This window comes from Plectropomus leopardus, chromosome 17, assembly GCF_008729295.1.
Source record: "Plectropomus leopardus isolate mb chromosome 17, YSFRI_Pleo_2.0, whole genome shotgun sequence".
Classification (NCBI taxonomy): domain Eukaryota; kingdom Metazoa; phylum Chordata; class Actinopteri; order Perciformes; family Serranidae; genus Plectropomus; species Plectropomus leopardus.
The window spans coordinates 19,843,637-19,860,131 of NC_056479.1; the positions used below are offsets into that span (position 1 = coordinate 19,843,637).

Below are 16,495 nucleotides of genomic sequence, written 5' to 3' on the forward strand. Positions count from 1 at the left end.
CGTCGAGTGGGGAGACTACCTGGAGGACATCGCTAATAAGGACAGGTCTTGCAGTGAAGCTCACACCAAGTAAATACTGTAGTTCTCGTGTACACACTCTTTATGTTTTTGAGATCTAATTAGCTGCCTTGCAAATTAGATTAGATTGTACTTTTTTTTAATTTATGTATTTATCTTTATTTATATATATATTTAACTGATGAGCATGATTTATTATCATTATTATTTTTTTTTTTGACCAGTTGTTTATGTTTATTTTCGAGACAACTTGCAGGTATACACTGATCAATAACTGCTTGTCAAATCACAATAAATATAAATATCAGGACATTGAAACACAGGTTAACAAACAAAAGCAGCACATAATAACACCTAATAACAAATGTATGCATCATGTAATACAGCCCTACTATCATTACAAAGATAGTAACGAAAAATTTACACCTGCACTGATTATTAATTATTATTATAATTATTATTATTACATAGGAGTCATATGATTTGTTGACCAAATCTGGCATTATTTCTGTAAAAAAAGTTCAATAAAATAGTAAAAAAAAAAATGAAATAAGCTTTATTAAGTAGGTTTTACATAAAGGGAATATGCTTTGTTGTTTGATGCATACAAGACACATATTCCTGAAAAATAAAAGCAAAAGCAATTACTGCAAAATTAAAGAACCGTAAATATAGAATAGAAAAATTACAATATGAGTGAAAAATACTATTAAATAATACCTTTGTTTTAATATGAGGGAGCTGTGCAGATTTGTGCATGAAGGTTAATTTGTGCAGTTCATCTGATCTGATCAGGTTACCTGTGAAAACAGCAGGCGGCTCGGTGCTGTTTTGTTTCGTCACATAATAGCAAATGTGACCAGTTGTGTGACACGGTGTGAACAGGCATTTGACATCAAGTGATCCAACCTGAGACACAGTGACACCTGTGAGCAAACATCAGTCGCTTGATATTTGGATTGTAGCACAGACAGTTATATAGTCTTACTTTGAAACTGTTGGAGTGAGAAACTTTCTTTGTAAGACCATCAATTCTGTCGTCTCCTCCGTAGACCCTCAGTCCTGGAATTAACTTCACCATCTTCTTATTTCCACCGGCATGATCCCTGAGGAGAGAGTACTATCAGTGTGGTGTTACTACTCTAAAAAAAAAAAAAAAAAAAAAAAGTAGTTTCATGCAGGTACAATATTGTCTCTCATCATACTAACATTGTTGGCCGCTCATCTTTAAAGTTTTCCGAATGCTCTCGTGAATAAGGTAAGCAAACAGTATCCAGTGTAAAACTATGTGTATATTTAAACATTATTTAACATGTATCTTACCAGTGGTGATGAGTGGTCATAATTGTTGTCAGTTTTACGCCATGTTTTTTGACGGCCTCCACAACCTGTTAAAAGCACAAACGAGCTGAACTGAAGTAGCGCCTAAAATGTGAGTCAATTATTTAAGGTGTGGGAAAACTAATCAAACACGATTTGATAATTTTCAAAATATTTGTTAAGCAAAATCGCAGAATGTTTGCACGTTCCAGTTTCTCATATGTGTTTTTTTTTCTGATTTATATCATTAAAGTTGAGTATTTGTTGGTTTTAGGATGAATTTCAATTTTGCTGAGGAAATGTCTGATGGCTATTTTGCACTATATTTTTTTTATATTTTACAGCTTAAACATTAATCAAAAAAATATAGAGAGAGTAAACTGAAAAATAATCATCAGCTGTAGCCCTAAATGCAGTAATATAATTTTGTTGAACGTAGGCTTAAATATAAGTAGTTTTGCAGTGCTTTTATTTGCAATACTGCATTCAAAAAACTTACCAAAGTACAAGCACAGAGATACCAATAGCAAAGTGTATTAAACACATAAAAAATAAAAGTACTTTTTATGCAAAACATGCCCTTTTTGACTGTTATAATATTATCGTTATTGGAATAATGCAGTAACAGCTTGAGACATGTTGATGTGAAAGCTGGCCAATGTGGGGGAAATTTTGAACTTCTTTATATAATATTGGTTAGTTTAATCTATATACTGTTTCAAACTTGACAACATAAACATATATGGGTTCTTTTCTACTTCCTTTTGTTAATATTTGTTAATGCAGTAGCTGACCACCAAATTATAAAAGGTATTAGCCTTTAGGTTCTTTGGGACCAGAGCTGTTGCCCTTGCATCAAATGACAGTACATTACATACTGTGAGACAATAGAAATTTGCCAACCTTTGGAAATGTTGCCATAGTGTTTACACAGTGATAACATCCAAATTATACCTGTGGACGGGTTGCAAATACATTAACAGGAATGATATTTGGAAACATTGTTTTTGTGATTTTAAACTTTGTATATCATTTTGCTTTCATTATATGATTAAGTACTCTGACCGCTCAAGCATTTAATTTGCTGCATTACCCCAAAATGGACATTATTGACAGTCCTACATATATCTTTATGGTGAGAGGACAACACACACATGCATACAGTACCATAACAAAGTGGTGGTGTTAAATTGACTTTAAAATCGAATGCATTTGTATAAAAAACAGGGTTGCATAGAATGGATATGCTCAAATAAAAATACTATACTATAATGCACAGACCTTTATTGGCTCCACAGGGTCAACAATAGCTGCTTCTCTGGAGTCCACATCTATCAGGAGGTACATGTAGTTGTCAGAGAGTGCAGGAAGAAGTTCAACCCTCATGTTTGCTTGTTCCACCAGAGAGGATTTCCTCACGGCGCTGTGAAGGAGGGCAGCTGCTTGGGCCTGGACTTCCACAGGTGCTTTGAGAGAGAACACAAGTCAATATTTGACACACTGACATGACGACACTCTTTGTTAGTCCTAAACAATTCATTTCATTCCTGTAGAAAGACACGCAAACCTATACAAAAATGTAATATATGACATATATGCCCCTATATCAAGAGTGATGTTGCCATATATGTTACTTATAATGCAATATATTGTGATCACATACAAACATCATCTGTATTTATGGAGATATAATGGAGTTAATAACATATATGAAATACCCATAGCAAAATTTCTACTATATGTACATGTATCAAAAAAATATCTATATGATGAATTTTATACCATATACCATATATGCAATTATATAACAACATATACAACAATTTTATATATTTATAGGATGCTTCTATATGCTTCTTGCAATAAATTAACACCAACATTGATAGACATGGTCTTGTTTCAGAGTTATAATACAGGCTCACAATCTACTAACAATACTATTAAGCTTATATGTATTGTTGCCAAATACATATTTATAATTTCTAAATATTAAAATCCTAGTGATAATTGTTTTTTATTATTACTGTATTTCTATTTTATTTTTTGCATACTTTACACACTCAGCACACTTTACATATTCATAATGTTAATATTCATATACTATCGCTAATTGTTTATTATTACTGAATTTCTACTTGATTTAGTATACACTTTATACACTCAGCACGTTTTACACACACGCAAATACACACACACATATATATTTTTTTTTTTAGATATTCACATCCTGACGCTACTTGTTTTTATTACTCTATTTATATTTCATATTTTCTAAACTTCACACACTCATCACATTATACATATCTAAAATGTTTAAATATTCACATACTAGTACTAAATGTTTTTTATTATTGCTTCATTTCTGTTTTGGTCTATATTTCTCTATGTTTGACATCATGACGACTGTAACGAACCACAATTTCCCCACGAGGATCGCTAAAATATTCCTGTAAATTAAACATACGTACACATATTACTCATCTGTACGGGCCCTGTCCCTATAAATATTTACATTATGCAGCCACAGACACCAGGATATGAATGCCATTATGCTGCAGTCACTGGACACGTCTTCAGCCTGTAAGCTGTCTGTGACATGACACCATCAAGTAAACAACGTTAGCGTCGATGCTAACTTTAAACAAAAACACACAAATACATTATTTATCAGCCAGCACGCGACGGCATCGATGAAACCTGACTTACTGTGAGGAGGTTACGTAATAAGGTGTTTGCTAAGACAGGCTAGCTGTGTTCACCTGACAGCTCTCGTCTTAAGACACGTCAAAATAAAAACATGTCAGCCACCAGTAACTAGTTAACGTTTCACCTAAATACACCAGCTAACGTGCTAAATTACATGCACGCGAGCTTGGTTGCAAGCTTACCAAATTTGAAGGCTGTTGCAGCTCCAAGTAGAGCGCAGGCACTCCCTGCAAGAGACCTGAATAACATAACAACGGCAGATAAAACGCTTATCACTGTCCTGCAAACCAGAAAAGTTTGGTTCTGGTTTACTTCCGTGTCCGCCTACTCTTGAACTTTAACCTCCCAGGCTGCACCAATCAAGTCTGGGGGAGTAGATCGGGAGAATAATAATAATAATAATAATAATAATAATAATAATAATAATAATAATAATAATAATGATGATGATGATGATGACAACAGTAATAATAATAATAATAATAATAATAATAATAACAATAATAATGATAACAGTAATAATAATAATAATAATAATAACAGTAATAATAATAACAACAATATATATAATAATAACAGTAATAATAATAATAATAATAATAATGCGTAAAATAAAATAAAATTAGATTCAATATCCAAGATTCAAAGTGTTTATTGTCATATGCACAGTATGGAAACAGAAAAGTTTGGTTCTGGTTTACTTCCGTGTCCACCTACTCTTGAACTTTAACCTCCCAGCCTGCACCAATCAAGTCTGGAGGAGTAGATCGGGAGAATAATAATAATAATAATAATAATAATAAATAATAATAATAATAATAATAATAATAATATAATAATAATGCGTAAAATAAATAAAATTATATATATGCATATATAATAAATTGGTTAGAGACATAGTTTTTAATGGCGGATCTATAAAGATACAATATGTTATGCTTGAGAGATTTTATTTAAATGTCCCAAATACGTCAATAAAGCAGCTCTGATTTTTGATTTGCTCTTGGACTTAATTCACAAATCATCAACTATAATTTCATAATTTAGGCAATGAGCAACTTCAGAGGAAATGAAACCCAAAGATTAGGAAGAAACCTGAAAATTATTAGATAAATAAATAAATACATAATAAAAGTAAAGAGAAAAAAAGGAAATGACCCGAATAGTGCTTTTTCTTTTCTTTTTCTTTTTTTCATTTTCCCTAACTTAAAAATAATTGTCTTTATAATTTCTTTTTTTGCGGAACAGTTCTTATCACGTTACTCAATTTTATTTCACGCGTTCAAAAGAAATCAAACCAAGTTGCTCAGATTTCAAAGGTGTAATACTTATAAATGTGCCCGAAAGCACTGCAAGAAAAGTAATGTCGATCCAGGTTTCAAAGGGTTAAAATTCGACTTTGAGTTCGCTGTGTCTGTCCCTTCTGGCTTGCCGTAGGTTAATAACCTCGCTTGTCGGTCAAAGTTTAGTTGATCTGGTGCTGACAGCTTCAGAGCGGCTGCAACCTTCACATTTTTTACACAATGACAGCACGAAATATATCTCGATTCTGGGAATGGGGGCGGAAGATAATTTGTGTCGGGAGAAATTACGCAGATCACGCCAAAGAGCTGAAAAACGCGATTCCTACAGAGCCCGTCCTGTTCCTGAAGCCGCCCTCTGCTTATGTGAAGGAGGGCTCCCCGGTCCTGGTGCCTCAGTACTCCTGCAACCTGCACCATGAGGTGGAGTTAGGAGTGGTGATCGGGAAAGGGGGCACCTCCATCCCTCAGTCCGCCGCCATGGAGCACGTCGCAGGCTATGCTTTGTGTTTGGACATGACGGCCCGGGACATCCAGGAAGAGTGCAAGTCCAAAGGTCTGCCCTGGACCCTGGCTAAAGCCTTCAACACATCCTGCCCCGTCAGCGACTTTATCCCCAAAGAGCGCATCCCCGAGCCGGGCAACGTGAAGCTGTGGCTGAAGGTGAACGACCAGCTGCGGCAGAGCGGCTGCACCTCGCAGATGATTTTCTCCATCCCGTATCTCATCAGCTACATCAGCGAGTTCATCACCCTGGAGGAGGGGGACCTTATCCTCACCGGGACCCCCAAAGGAGTCTCCGCTGTGCAGGAGCACGATGAGCTGCAGGCTGGGATCGAGGACGTTGTCACCATGAGCTTCAGAGTGGACAGACAAGACCAGTGATGAAAAAAAGACAATAAATAAACACTCAGACTCATAAACAGAGTGTTTTTGCTGGAAAGTGGACTTAAATTCTTTTAAATAATTTCCAATATCTGTGTGGATCAGCAGGTGGCAGTGCTGTGCCATCAAAACCAAATGTCCATCCAGATGCTGCTCCGTAAAATACATGAAAACAAGAACAAAACTGTTTACGTTAATTGATCTCGTGAATGATCTGTTTGACTGTATTATCCAGCCAAAGATGTGGAAATCATTCATCATTCATTTTTCTCAGGTCATCAGTGGTGGAACAAGTGTTCAAAACTTTTCTCAAATAAAAGATGCAATAATATGTTGTAAAAATATTTTTGTTACAAGTAAAGGTACTGCATTTAAAATGTAAGAAGAGTGCAGTGTTGGGAAGGTTACTTTTAAAATGCATTAAGTTACAGATTACTAGTCATTAAAATGTAATAAGTAATGTAACTATTTTAATTACTTTATCGAAATATTGTACGCTATTACATTTGATTAATTTTGATCACTTTTCCACCAAATCTTTTAAACTGGACAACAATGCTGAAAGTGGGAATAGAAAGACGGAAGAAAAGATGCAAAGCAATAGGATGAATGTTAAATTATACATATAAAGTTTTACCTTTTTGGGTGCACCCCTTTTGTAATCACCAATTTTGATCAGTAACTGTCATTTAATTACATTTTTTTCTCTCAGAAACTAACTGATTACAATTACGATTATTTTGTCATTTAATTACATGTAACTAATTGCTCCCCATCACTGGAAGTATGAACGTATTATCAGCCAAAAGTTATAAGTATTATTATAAATGCATTAAAATCCAAGTATCATAGTAATATTGTAGCTGATCAGCTGGAACTGACCCCCGTAAGTGCAGTACTTGAGCAAATGTATTTACTACACAAAAAGTATAATATTTCTTGTGTTTCAGAGACAATAAAACACCTTCAGTCATACCCAAAAAGTCTTAAAATTGATATAGAGGTAGAGTAAAAATTAAAATAAAGTACCAATAATAAAGTCATTAATAAATTTTTCATCCCATATGCATTTCTATATTTTCACCCGCATGTGTACGTATGATAAAGGCTACTTCTTCCAATCACATTGAACAGCGCAGTCTGCATTAATGCAATGTGCCTTTGAGAAGCTTAAATGTGAAGTACAGTTTATCCCAGATGAGTTCAAGTTGAGAAAAAGTCCTGTTAGTGAGGGAGTTTAGAGGATTTAGAGGGTTTGGCACCGGCCACCTGTGGTTATTCATAAATTTGGAACACATTTTGCTGCTTGTTGGATTAGCTGCGATGTGTTTTCTTCCTAATGGACCACGTTTTGATGCATTTTTGTAACTGCAGAGTGAACCCTGTTGCCCCTTTCTTTAATGTTGTCTGGATAGCGTTTTCATATCTAATACACCAAAAAAAAAGATCTGCCAATTCCTTTAATAAATAAAACTGTGGTATTTCTGTTCATCCTGTGCAATTTTGACTTTCAAGGCTGTGCACCTTCATCATGACCACATTCTTCCCGGACTGTTTAACATCTGTTCCAGGTTCAATTACATTTCTCCCACAGGCTTCTCTGTTTTCAGGATCAATCAGAGCGTCCATCAACCTGTCCCGGGCCAGTCTGCAGTAACCCGAGTCTGCGTACATCATCTCCCCACACCTGTAGGGCACGTTATCTCCAAGACTCACAGGACCCAAGCACTGGCCCTTGGGGTACTCCGGGCTTAAATGTGTCCATCATTAGAGCAGTTATGACAGATTCAATTAGATTTGGAGTCTGGGAAATGTAGTCGTGGCCTGTTTTCCAGAGTGGGGTTAGAGCAGTGCACAGTGTGGCATGTGCACACAGGTGTCGTCTTTTATGAGATATGAATCATACTGTTCATTGTCCCCGTGTGACTGAAGGTATTACGCCCTCGCAGGTTTTAACAATGGCTTCAAAGCTGGCGCTCAGCTCTGGTTTAGCGTTCACCGCATGAAGCAGTGTGTTGTCATCGAGCGGGACTCTAAAGAGGTATATATTTGACACTTTCAAGGGAGACGGGATTACGTGGAGACCACAGACTTCCAATTCAACACACACGGACAATGATCTCACCTATGACATTAAAACACACCAGTTGGAGCCGAAGTGCAGAGATCTGAGGGGAGTTTCTTGTAAACAAAGTGGATTTTTACCCCAAAAGTGGCATAAACGTCCTGCTCGATCATTTGGTAGAGCACATTTTGAATCACTGTATTTTAATGAAAAATGTGTTGACTTTAACTCAACCTGATTGAGCGATCTCTAACATTCGGTTTAGGTATGTTATGCCAAAAAAATCCACTAGATGTCGCTTTGTCTTTAAATAGGAGGCCTTTTCAGTTTGCCTCCAACAGGAAGTTAATTTTTTTTTTTAATCGCACCAGACTTGAGGGCTCTGTGTGGTGGGATTAATGAACAGATGTATATAACTTTATAAAAAAAAAAACCTAACTGTCTATTTGTTCCTCAATGGAAAAGGTAATGAAGCAAAGCTAATGAAATTTAAATTGTCCATTTGCTTAAATATAAATCAATTTCTGATCATTTATGACTGTTAAATGATACATTTAATGTTATCCATTAATTACATATACAGTGAAAAAAACTCGTAATTTTTATTGCTCAAAAACATAAATGTAGGAATGTTAAAACAATAAATTAGCATTTTTTATGAAATTAAAAAACAATGAATATTCACTGTTATTAATACTATATATTTCATGTTATTCCATCACATATTTGGTAAAACACATATCAGTATGATTTTTGATTTGTGAGACATTTTCAAAGTACTGTAATGGAAAATTTGCATTGAAATAATATTAGTACTGGTAATACTACTAATTCAATGGTCAAAAAATGATATATGTTGGTATACTTACATATTAAAGCATTATAAGAGTAAATGATTTGAAATTGGATTTTGTCTTTCTGTTTTACCATTACCAGAAACAGCCATTCAACCATTTGGTAGAGACCTATTTTAAAAAACTATGGCGTCTGTTAAAAAAAAAAAAAAAAAAAATTTCTATTGTAGCCTCAGGAACATAAAAATGCAAAGAAAAAAATCCCATTGTTATTGTCTTGGTGAGGACTTTAAAGGGATAAAAATGCAATTTTACACTGAGATATTTACACTGAAATATCTCAGCCACCATTAAATATGAAAGTGCCAAGATGCTGAATCCTAATTTTGGTTGGATGAGAGTCTTGTTTAACACCTACTGCAACATGCCACATGTGACATATTACCACAGACATGTTCAAACATCTGTTAGCATCAGTTCATCAGTAGGTTTTGTGCAGAGTTATCTATCTTGCTGGAGGTTATCGGGTCAAAACTCTCAGGTTCACACGAAAACAACTTGAACATGAATACGGGCTTGAACATGTGTACAGGAGCGGGTCGGCGAGGCGGCTTCTGGAGCTTCAGCACTGAATGTTTTTTCACATGTGCCCAGTATATTCTAAAGAAATCTAATATAATTGCGTAAATGATCTTTTTTTGGTTTAGTATTCAGTTCAGCGTATTGAAGACTGCATTCACTTGGCATTGTTGGGGATCCTTGATTTACATTTGGAGCAGCCTGAGTATTATGTGATGGATTCAAATTTGGCAGATTTTTCACCTTAACATTTATTTATTGAAGTCTACTTCAGCATAATATAACAAAGATAGGTTTCATGATAAATAATGCTCTTTATGTCAAGTTCCTACCCCACCTACGGTATGCTATGTAACTTAAAAAATAGTAACATGAGACATTTTTTGCCTCTTTTTAGGTGTCACCAGTGAAAATGAGTCATCCTCAGCGTCTGTTGTGTTAGGGCCTGTACACATGCCGCCTTTTTTGTGTCCTCATATTCATTGTTGTCAACGTAGACACGCCAAACGTGTGCTCAAAAGCCACAACTGAGACAACATGGTGCACAAGTGTTCCCAAGCACCTGCTTTTCAAGGTGCAGTGGCTTAGTTACAAAATTTGAAACACAGCATGTCATGTGCTAGGTAAAAGAAACCACAGTCAGCACATATCTTCTCCTGTCTTAAACAAATAGTTTGAACACCTTGAAGATCATAAGGAACTGCACTTTATTTGTCTAAGTAGTCTGTGACTGAGATGTGACTTGGTGTTTTTTAATATCATGACCCTTCTAAGAGCTACAAATACTTTAACTTGGGCTGCCCTGAGTGACTGGGGAAAAATTCATGACCCTCCCACCACCATAAATTACCACATTTTACAGGTTTTGGCGATGATAAATGGTGTGATTTTGGAGTTTTGTGGTTCTGAGGGTAGTTAAAATATATACAAACATGTACGAATATTAAAAGTTGTAAATGTCTCTCCCCTAAAATGAAAAGCATAACTAAAAACCACTAAAGGCTTGCAAAATTTTGCATACAGCTGACTTTAAAAAAGGAAAAAGTCACCCTGTGGGAGCATGCCCCCTGGAGCCCAGTCAGTATGGGCTGAGCCCCAAATGTTTACAATGTCTGGCTGCACCCCTGCATGCAATCATGGCATATATGGACCCTAAAAGGTAGCTTAATTTTGCATTTTATTTATTTGTTTATAGTAAAGCCAAGGTAAGTTAGTCTTTATATTAACAAGCCCCTTTCCTGGTTATAAAATGCACAAATGCAACAGTAAACTATCCTTAGCTGACTGAAAAACATTGGAATTTTAAAAGATTTTTGCACCGACCGTTTTTTGACAAGTTAAAGCTGCAGCCCTTGACATAAAATTCATGACAGAAAAGGTCCAACATGTGAAAATGATTTACAGCTTGGCTGTGTATGTGTATGTGTTCAGAAAATGACCATTCGTGATGCCTCGCTTTGCGTGCTGCACTGTGTGTCACCAGACAGTGCTGTGGTGCAGCCATTCTTAGAAATAAAAAACCACCAACACACACATAACCTTGGGAAGGACTGAGTCACACAGGACACAGATGACATATCGCATCAAAAAGACACGCACTCATATGGCCGGGGAATAGATTTTATTTAATTTTTATAAAGACACAAGGGCTACTGTGTGTGTGTGTGTACTTTTACATACTTGGGTTTCAACTCAGAGCTCAGATCTTGTCTTTATTCCATGTTTCTGATATCATTGACATGTTTTGACTGGTTATTCTGCATGTAAACTATTACAATAATCAGTCTCCTGAATGAACAAGTGGATAGAAGGAGATTAGTAACACCATGGAGCAAATCAAGAACAAATCTGTGATTTTTTTCATGGGCCAAACTTATGGGCTGCACTTAATTTTGGTAAAATAATGAATGGGGTCTTTGGCAAATGAAAAGAAACCATGCATGAAGGCCAGGTGCAGGCTGCTTTTATTCAGAGTGATTGACTGCTCGTAGTGTGTTAGCATTTTGTTTGAAGATGCAGGTGGAAGGCCACGTGGGCAGTGTACCGTGTAGAAAAATGTAGCTTTAACAACTAAACGCATTTTTAGTTTTAATTTCTTCCATACAAACGTGTCTGAAGAGTTGTATTTTTAGTTTAAAAATTCAGTTTTATTCCTCGGTGTAAAAGGTTTCCATCCATTTGGCAACAGCGCAAGCTTCTCTATAAACTTTGATTGTTCAAGTTTTCCAATCAGGGCCCAGTGAGTGGACTGGAGCTGGTATTTTGTTGGCTAAAACGGCAACAGAGGCGTGCACTGAAACGAGTCCAGAAAAACAATGTTATAAAATCCTATTGTAAAAGTCCCTAATCCTAAAAAGTTCCCCAATTTAAGTCGCGCTACCATGACCATTTTAAAATCTCTCTAACCTAAATTACTCTCTCATCAATTAAAGCTGGAGTCACAATTTAACAAGATGCTGCTGTGAGGCCGAAACCGCGGAAAAGAGAGAAAATCCCCGAGCATTTCTTCCCTGAATCGGAGGAGACTGCGGTACGGGTGGAAAATGTGTGGAGTCCTCAGTATGAACTGTCTTCATTTGTGGCTCCTCAAAGGGAAACCACTTTTACGCTCTAATCCTACTTTTTATCTGCTATGTAGGAATCAGCCCCCCTTTTCGTTCAGCGCGACCCTCAGAGTGGTTCATCCCTCCCGCGGGGTGTTTCTGATTAGTCTGTCATGTGCCCATTATTCCCAAATAAGAGTCACCGCACAGAATATACACCCCTCATCACGCCTAATCTCAAATAGTCACAGTGGCCTGTAACTCAATCCACACTGGGCGATTTTCACTCATGCAAACAACAAATCCACAATGGTAGGAATTGATGGCATGCATTAAATTGCGGGATCAAATTCTTGGAAGCTGCATGCCAGCCGAAACTAAACAAATAAGTGTTCCCATGAGAAGAGACGATTTGGAGATTTATGGACTTGTAATTTATTGTCTTTGCTTTTGAGCTGTTTGGAGCAGTTGTAATCCAGACTATCTTGTATTTCAAACAAACACAGAGGAATATATATTGTCTTTCTATCATCTGGATTTGGTGTAAGTGTTGAGCCTCTTTTCGACTTCAGCTGGTTGCATCCAGGGTTCGGCTCAATGTGAAAAGGAATTGACACTAAACCTTAAAGGATAAGTCATATTCTACTTTTTTATTACCTTCTCTAATCCTTCAACTGCAACAGTAATGCTGTGTCCACACTACGAGCGAAACAGCAACAGCATAAACAGCTACATCATCGCTGAGTCGCTGTTGAAGTGTTGCTCAAGCACTTGTTGACATAGTTACGTTGTCACAAGCTTATGTGAGTATTTATCACAAAACACCTCGAATGAATGTCATCTAAAGTTTGTATGATCAATGTCTGAGCCCCTTTTAAACATCACATTTCGCATCAACACACACATAGCTATTGCATCGGTTAACTATCTAAATAACAAAACACCACAGGTAGAAATATAAACATATGATTGGTTGATGCGTCATTGGAGCGCTGGAAAAAGTTAAGGCGAGCTATAACTTTTGTAAAGCACGTCACATCCTTCAGCAGCAACAAGTGTCGGGCGTCAGTTTTTAGCTTCGGGCTTCAGCCTGCTGCTGCGTCACAAGGTGCAGAAAATAAGCACAGCAGAAATACCAGATAGGTCTGACCACCATTTTTATCAATACTGCTGAAAATGACAACAGGAATAGATAAGTCAGTCATTTTTATATATCTCTGCAATTCAAAGCTATTGCCAGTTGTTTACCCAAGTGATTGCTAGCACTACATCAGAGTGATTCAATCTATTGTTTTCTTCTCAAATCTGAAATATTATTCCAGACTAAAGTTAAATCTTCAAATAAATGTGGATAAATTGAAACGTAAAACACTCAGACAGCTGCGGCGAGAATGTCTGGAACCGTGACACCACCGTACTCTACTGAATCAAATCAAATCGTGAATTTTGTGAATTGCCGTACACCTAAAATATTGATGACAGAGTCATAAAAAATGACAAAGTGCTGGCGGTGTCTGCAGATTCTTTGGGGAACCACGAGTGGAGGTAGGCTGTTCATGAGCTCACAGACTGATGTGTGCAAACAGAAACCGAAGTGAATACTGAGGCTTGTTTGCTTAGATCACAGAGTTACGGTTAATAACATGAGCTCATTTTCATGGACTCCAGTGTACATCTTCACGTCTCACTGGCTTTTAGGGAACATATTCTCAATCACACTGTAAAATCTGACAAGTGGATTGTACTTAAAATAATATTGGAAACCGACTGAAAAAGTAAACTACATATAACTATTAATCTTAATTTCTGTTTACTTTAAATCTAATTATTAAGATTACTCGAACTTTAGCTGTATTTACTTCATGCTGTGAAGTTGTTGCAACTTAAAAATGACGTGGAATACTCTTGTTGGCAACTTCAGTAAACCACGTTGATCATGACAAAGAAGATTTTGCAAAAGATGAAGTTTGGAGATCTGTGAGTTCTGTTTTAGTCACATGTTTAAAATGTTGCTGAAACTTGACTGATTGAATTAAACTGGTCATTTTAAGTTGCAACAACTTCACAAAATCAAGTAAATATAACTAAGTTTTAAATAAATGTAACAATTAGATATTAAGTTAACATATATTAGGATTAATAGTTAGATTTACTCACATTTTTCAACGATAGTGGTTTTCTAGATTATTTTAAGTAAAATCAACTCTTAGATTTTACAGTGCATTCCTCCATTTTTTTTTCTTTCTGTTTAGTGACATCCATAGATTATGCCGAATCTCCTGCTGATTTAATGAAACTTAACGACTGGGCTGGTCCCGCGAACACTGATCCTAACGTCTTTCGCAGATGGCAGAATGGGAAATCAGTTATCTTTAATGCCTGCTGCTGGGCTGGCACAGCGAAAAGGCAGCTATCACTATGACTGGTAATGCAGAGTAATAAAAGTTGGCACAGATGAAGTGAGCCAAGCACATTTAAATTTTAGCGAGGCCCACTAAAAACTAATGCCAGACATATAAAACAGAGGGGGAATGTGACAGACATACTGACTGGAATTAGAGGAGGCAAGATGTATGGAAAGAGCCAAAGCGAGGGGTGTGTGTGCATGCAAACTTGCACAAATGCACGCACAAGCATGCTAATGCAAGCAACCACTGATGTTTCCACAAACAAAGCTCAATTTTAATAGTTGTGATTGAATATTTTTGGTTTAATCATTGAATACAAGCATAAATCCATGCATTGTTAACATCTGCAGCGCAGTGTATTTGTCAGATCTTAAGCGGGCTCTTTTTTTGGTCGCTCCACCAGTGCAGATGGTTTTTTTTTTTTTTTTCAGGACAGTGTACGATGAAAGAGAAAAGCTCTGCTGCTAATTCTAAGCCCAGAGAGGAAGGAGGGAGGGCTTTCTGAGTGAGCTGACATCTTTCATAATTAAAGGCCACAGCAGCACGCAGGCCTCAGACTGTACATGTGGTCTCACTGTGTGGAAGTGGCGAGAGGGAAAAGCAGTGTGAGAGAGGAAGAAAGGGAAGAGCGAGACTTATAGTTTAAGTTTGAGAGCATAAATAAAGTGCGGGGAAAGAGTGGGAAACAGCAAGGCAAGGGCAGAAAGAGAGAGAGACGCTTTGGTTGTGGAAGCATTAACAGGGTTACCATGGAAGAACTGACCATTAAATAAGCCTAAGCCCCTTTAGTTAAGCTTTCCGTTCTCGAACAAGCCCCCAAGAACAGAGAGGCCAATTCGACATAATGGCCAAACCATCAAATTACAACTTCCAGATTCGTCATGTGATGCATGGGGGTCCAAAAATACTTTTTCCTATAGGGTTGCATTGTGAATAACAACAGAGGATTCGGGCTATGTGAAAAAAAATAAAAAGTTCGATTTTGAGAATAAAGTCATTATATCATGAGAATTAAGTTGTAATTTCGAGAATAAAGTGAGAATATTATGAGAAAAAATTTGTATTATTTTGAGAAGAAAGTTGAACTATTATGAGAATAAACTTGTTATATTACGAGAATAAAGTCGTAATTTTACAAGAATAGAGTCGTATTTTTATGAAAAAGGGGATATTATATTATGGTGTTAAACAAATATGTTTATAGTTAGCTAGCGAACTATAAAACGGGCGAGAGCATGGTCAGTCTCCTTGGCAACTGGGGACTATGGTTGGTTGGGACTTTATTCTCATAATAATGAGGAGTTTATTCCCATAAAATGTTTTTTAGATATGCTCCGCAAAGTATGTTATTGAAAATAACACCTGTTTCATCCATTTTTCACACTTTTGCTCTGGTGGTTTCGCTTTTGGAAAGTCTAAAGAATAGAGTCACCACAATTCAATCTCTGTCAATGCACAGTATCTTTCTTACTACGGCCCCAAGTACATCGCTTCAACATGAGCTGAAAACCAAAGTCTGACAGGTTTGCCATGCCAGCTACGGCTGCTAAGCTATGTTTGAAGGGGTTTATTGCACGGATGTATTATGGTTTATTGGTGATATTGATCCTTCCACAAATATATTACTAACCCACAAGTATTAGAATAGGCGTAGGTTTTAGCAGCGGTATTACATTTATTGGATGAGGTTTACTTTGAGGGCCAGACATATATCATTATTCTGGCAGTCTTCAAACATCCTCAGTTTGCTTTGCAGAAACACATGAAATGAAAAAGGATGAAACTGCAGATGTCATGTCAGATAAAACTTTACTTCACAACACAAAGAATCAGAATTAAGGTTTTATACACCGCTGTCCTATGTGGACTTTACATA

The 16,495-nt window shown here is 36.6% G+C and overlaps 2 protein-coding genes across 2 annotated transcripts in view; one reads left to right on the plus strand and one right to left on the minus strand.

Moving 5' to 3' along the window:
* LOC121957192 (hydroxyacylglutathione hydrolase, mitochondrial-like) overlaps window positions 1-4,303 on the minus strand; it is a 6,725-nt gene extending 2,422 nt beyond the window's left edge. The window contains exons 1-5 of the mRNA XM_042505720.1: window positions 4,227-4,303; window positions 2,620-2,804; window positions 1,342-1,406; window positions 1,007-1,124; window positions 819-927 (exon numbers count right to left, since the gene is read on the minus strand). Of these exons, the coding sequence (XP_042361654.1) occupies window positions 819-927; window positions 1,007-1,124; window positions 1,342-1,406; window positions 2,620-2,804; window positions 4,227-4,293 (544 nt within the window). The 5' untranslated portion in view covers window positions 4,294-4,303. The remainder of the gene's footprint in view (window positions 1-818; window positions 928-1,006; window positions 1,125-1,341; window positions 1,407-2,619; window positions 2,805-4,226) is intronic.
* Window positions 4,304-5,489: 1,186 nt separating this feature from the next.
* Window positions 5,490-6,561, plus strand: fahd1 (fumarylacetoacetate hydrolase domain containing 1). The gene has a single exon (XM_042505722.1). The coding sequence runs from the start codon at window positions 5,568-5,570 to the stop codon at window positions 6,228-6,230; it is 663 nt and encodes a 220-aa protein (XP_042361656.1). The 5' UTR covers window positions 5,490-5,567; the 3' UTR covers window positions 6,231-6,561.
* Window positions 6,562-16,495: the final 9,934 nt, after the last annotated feature.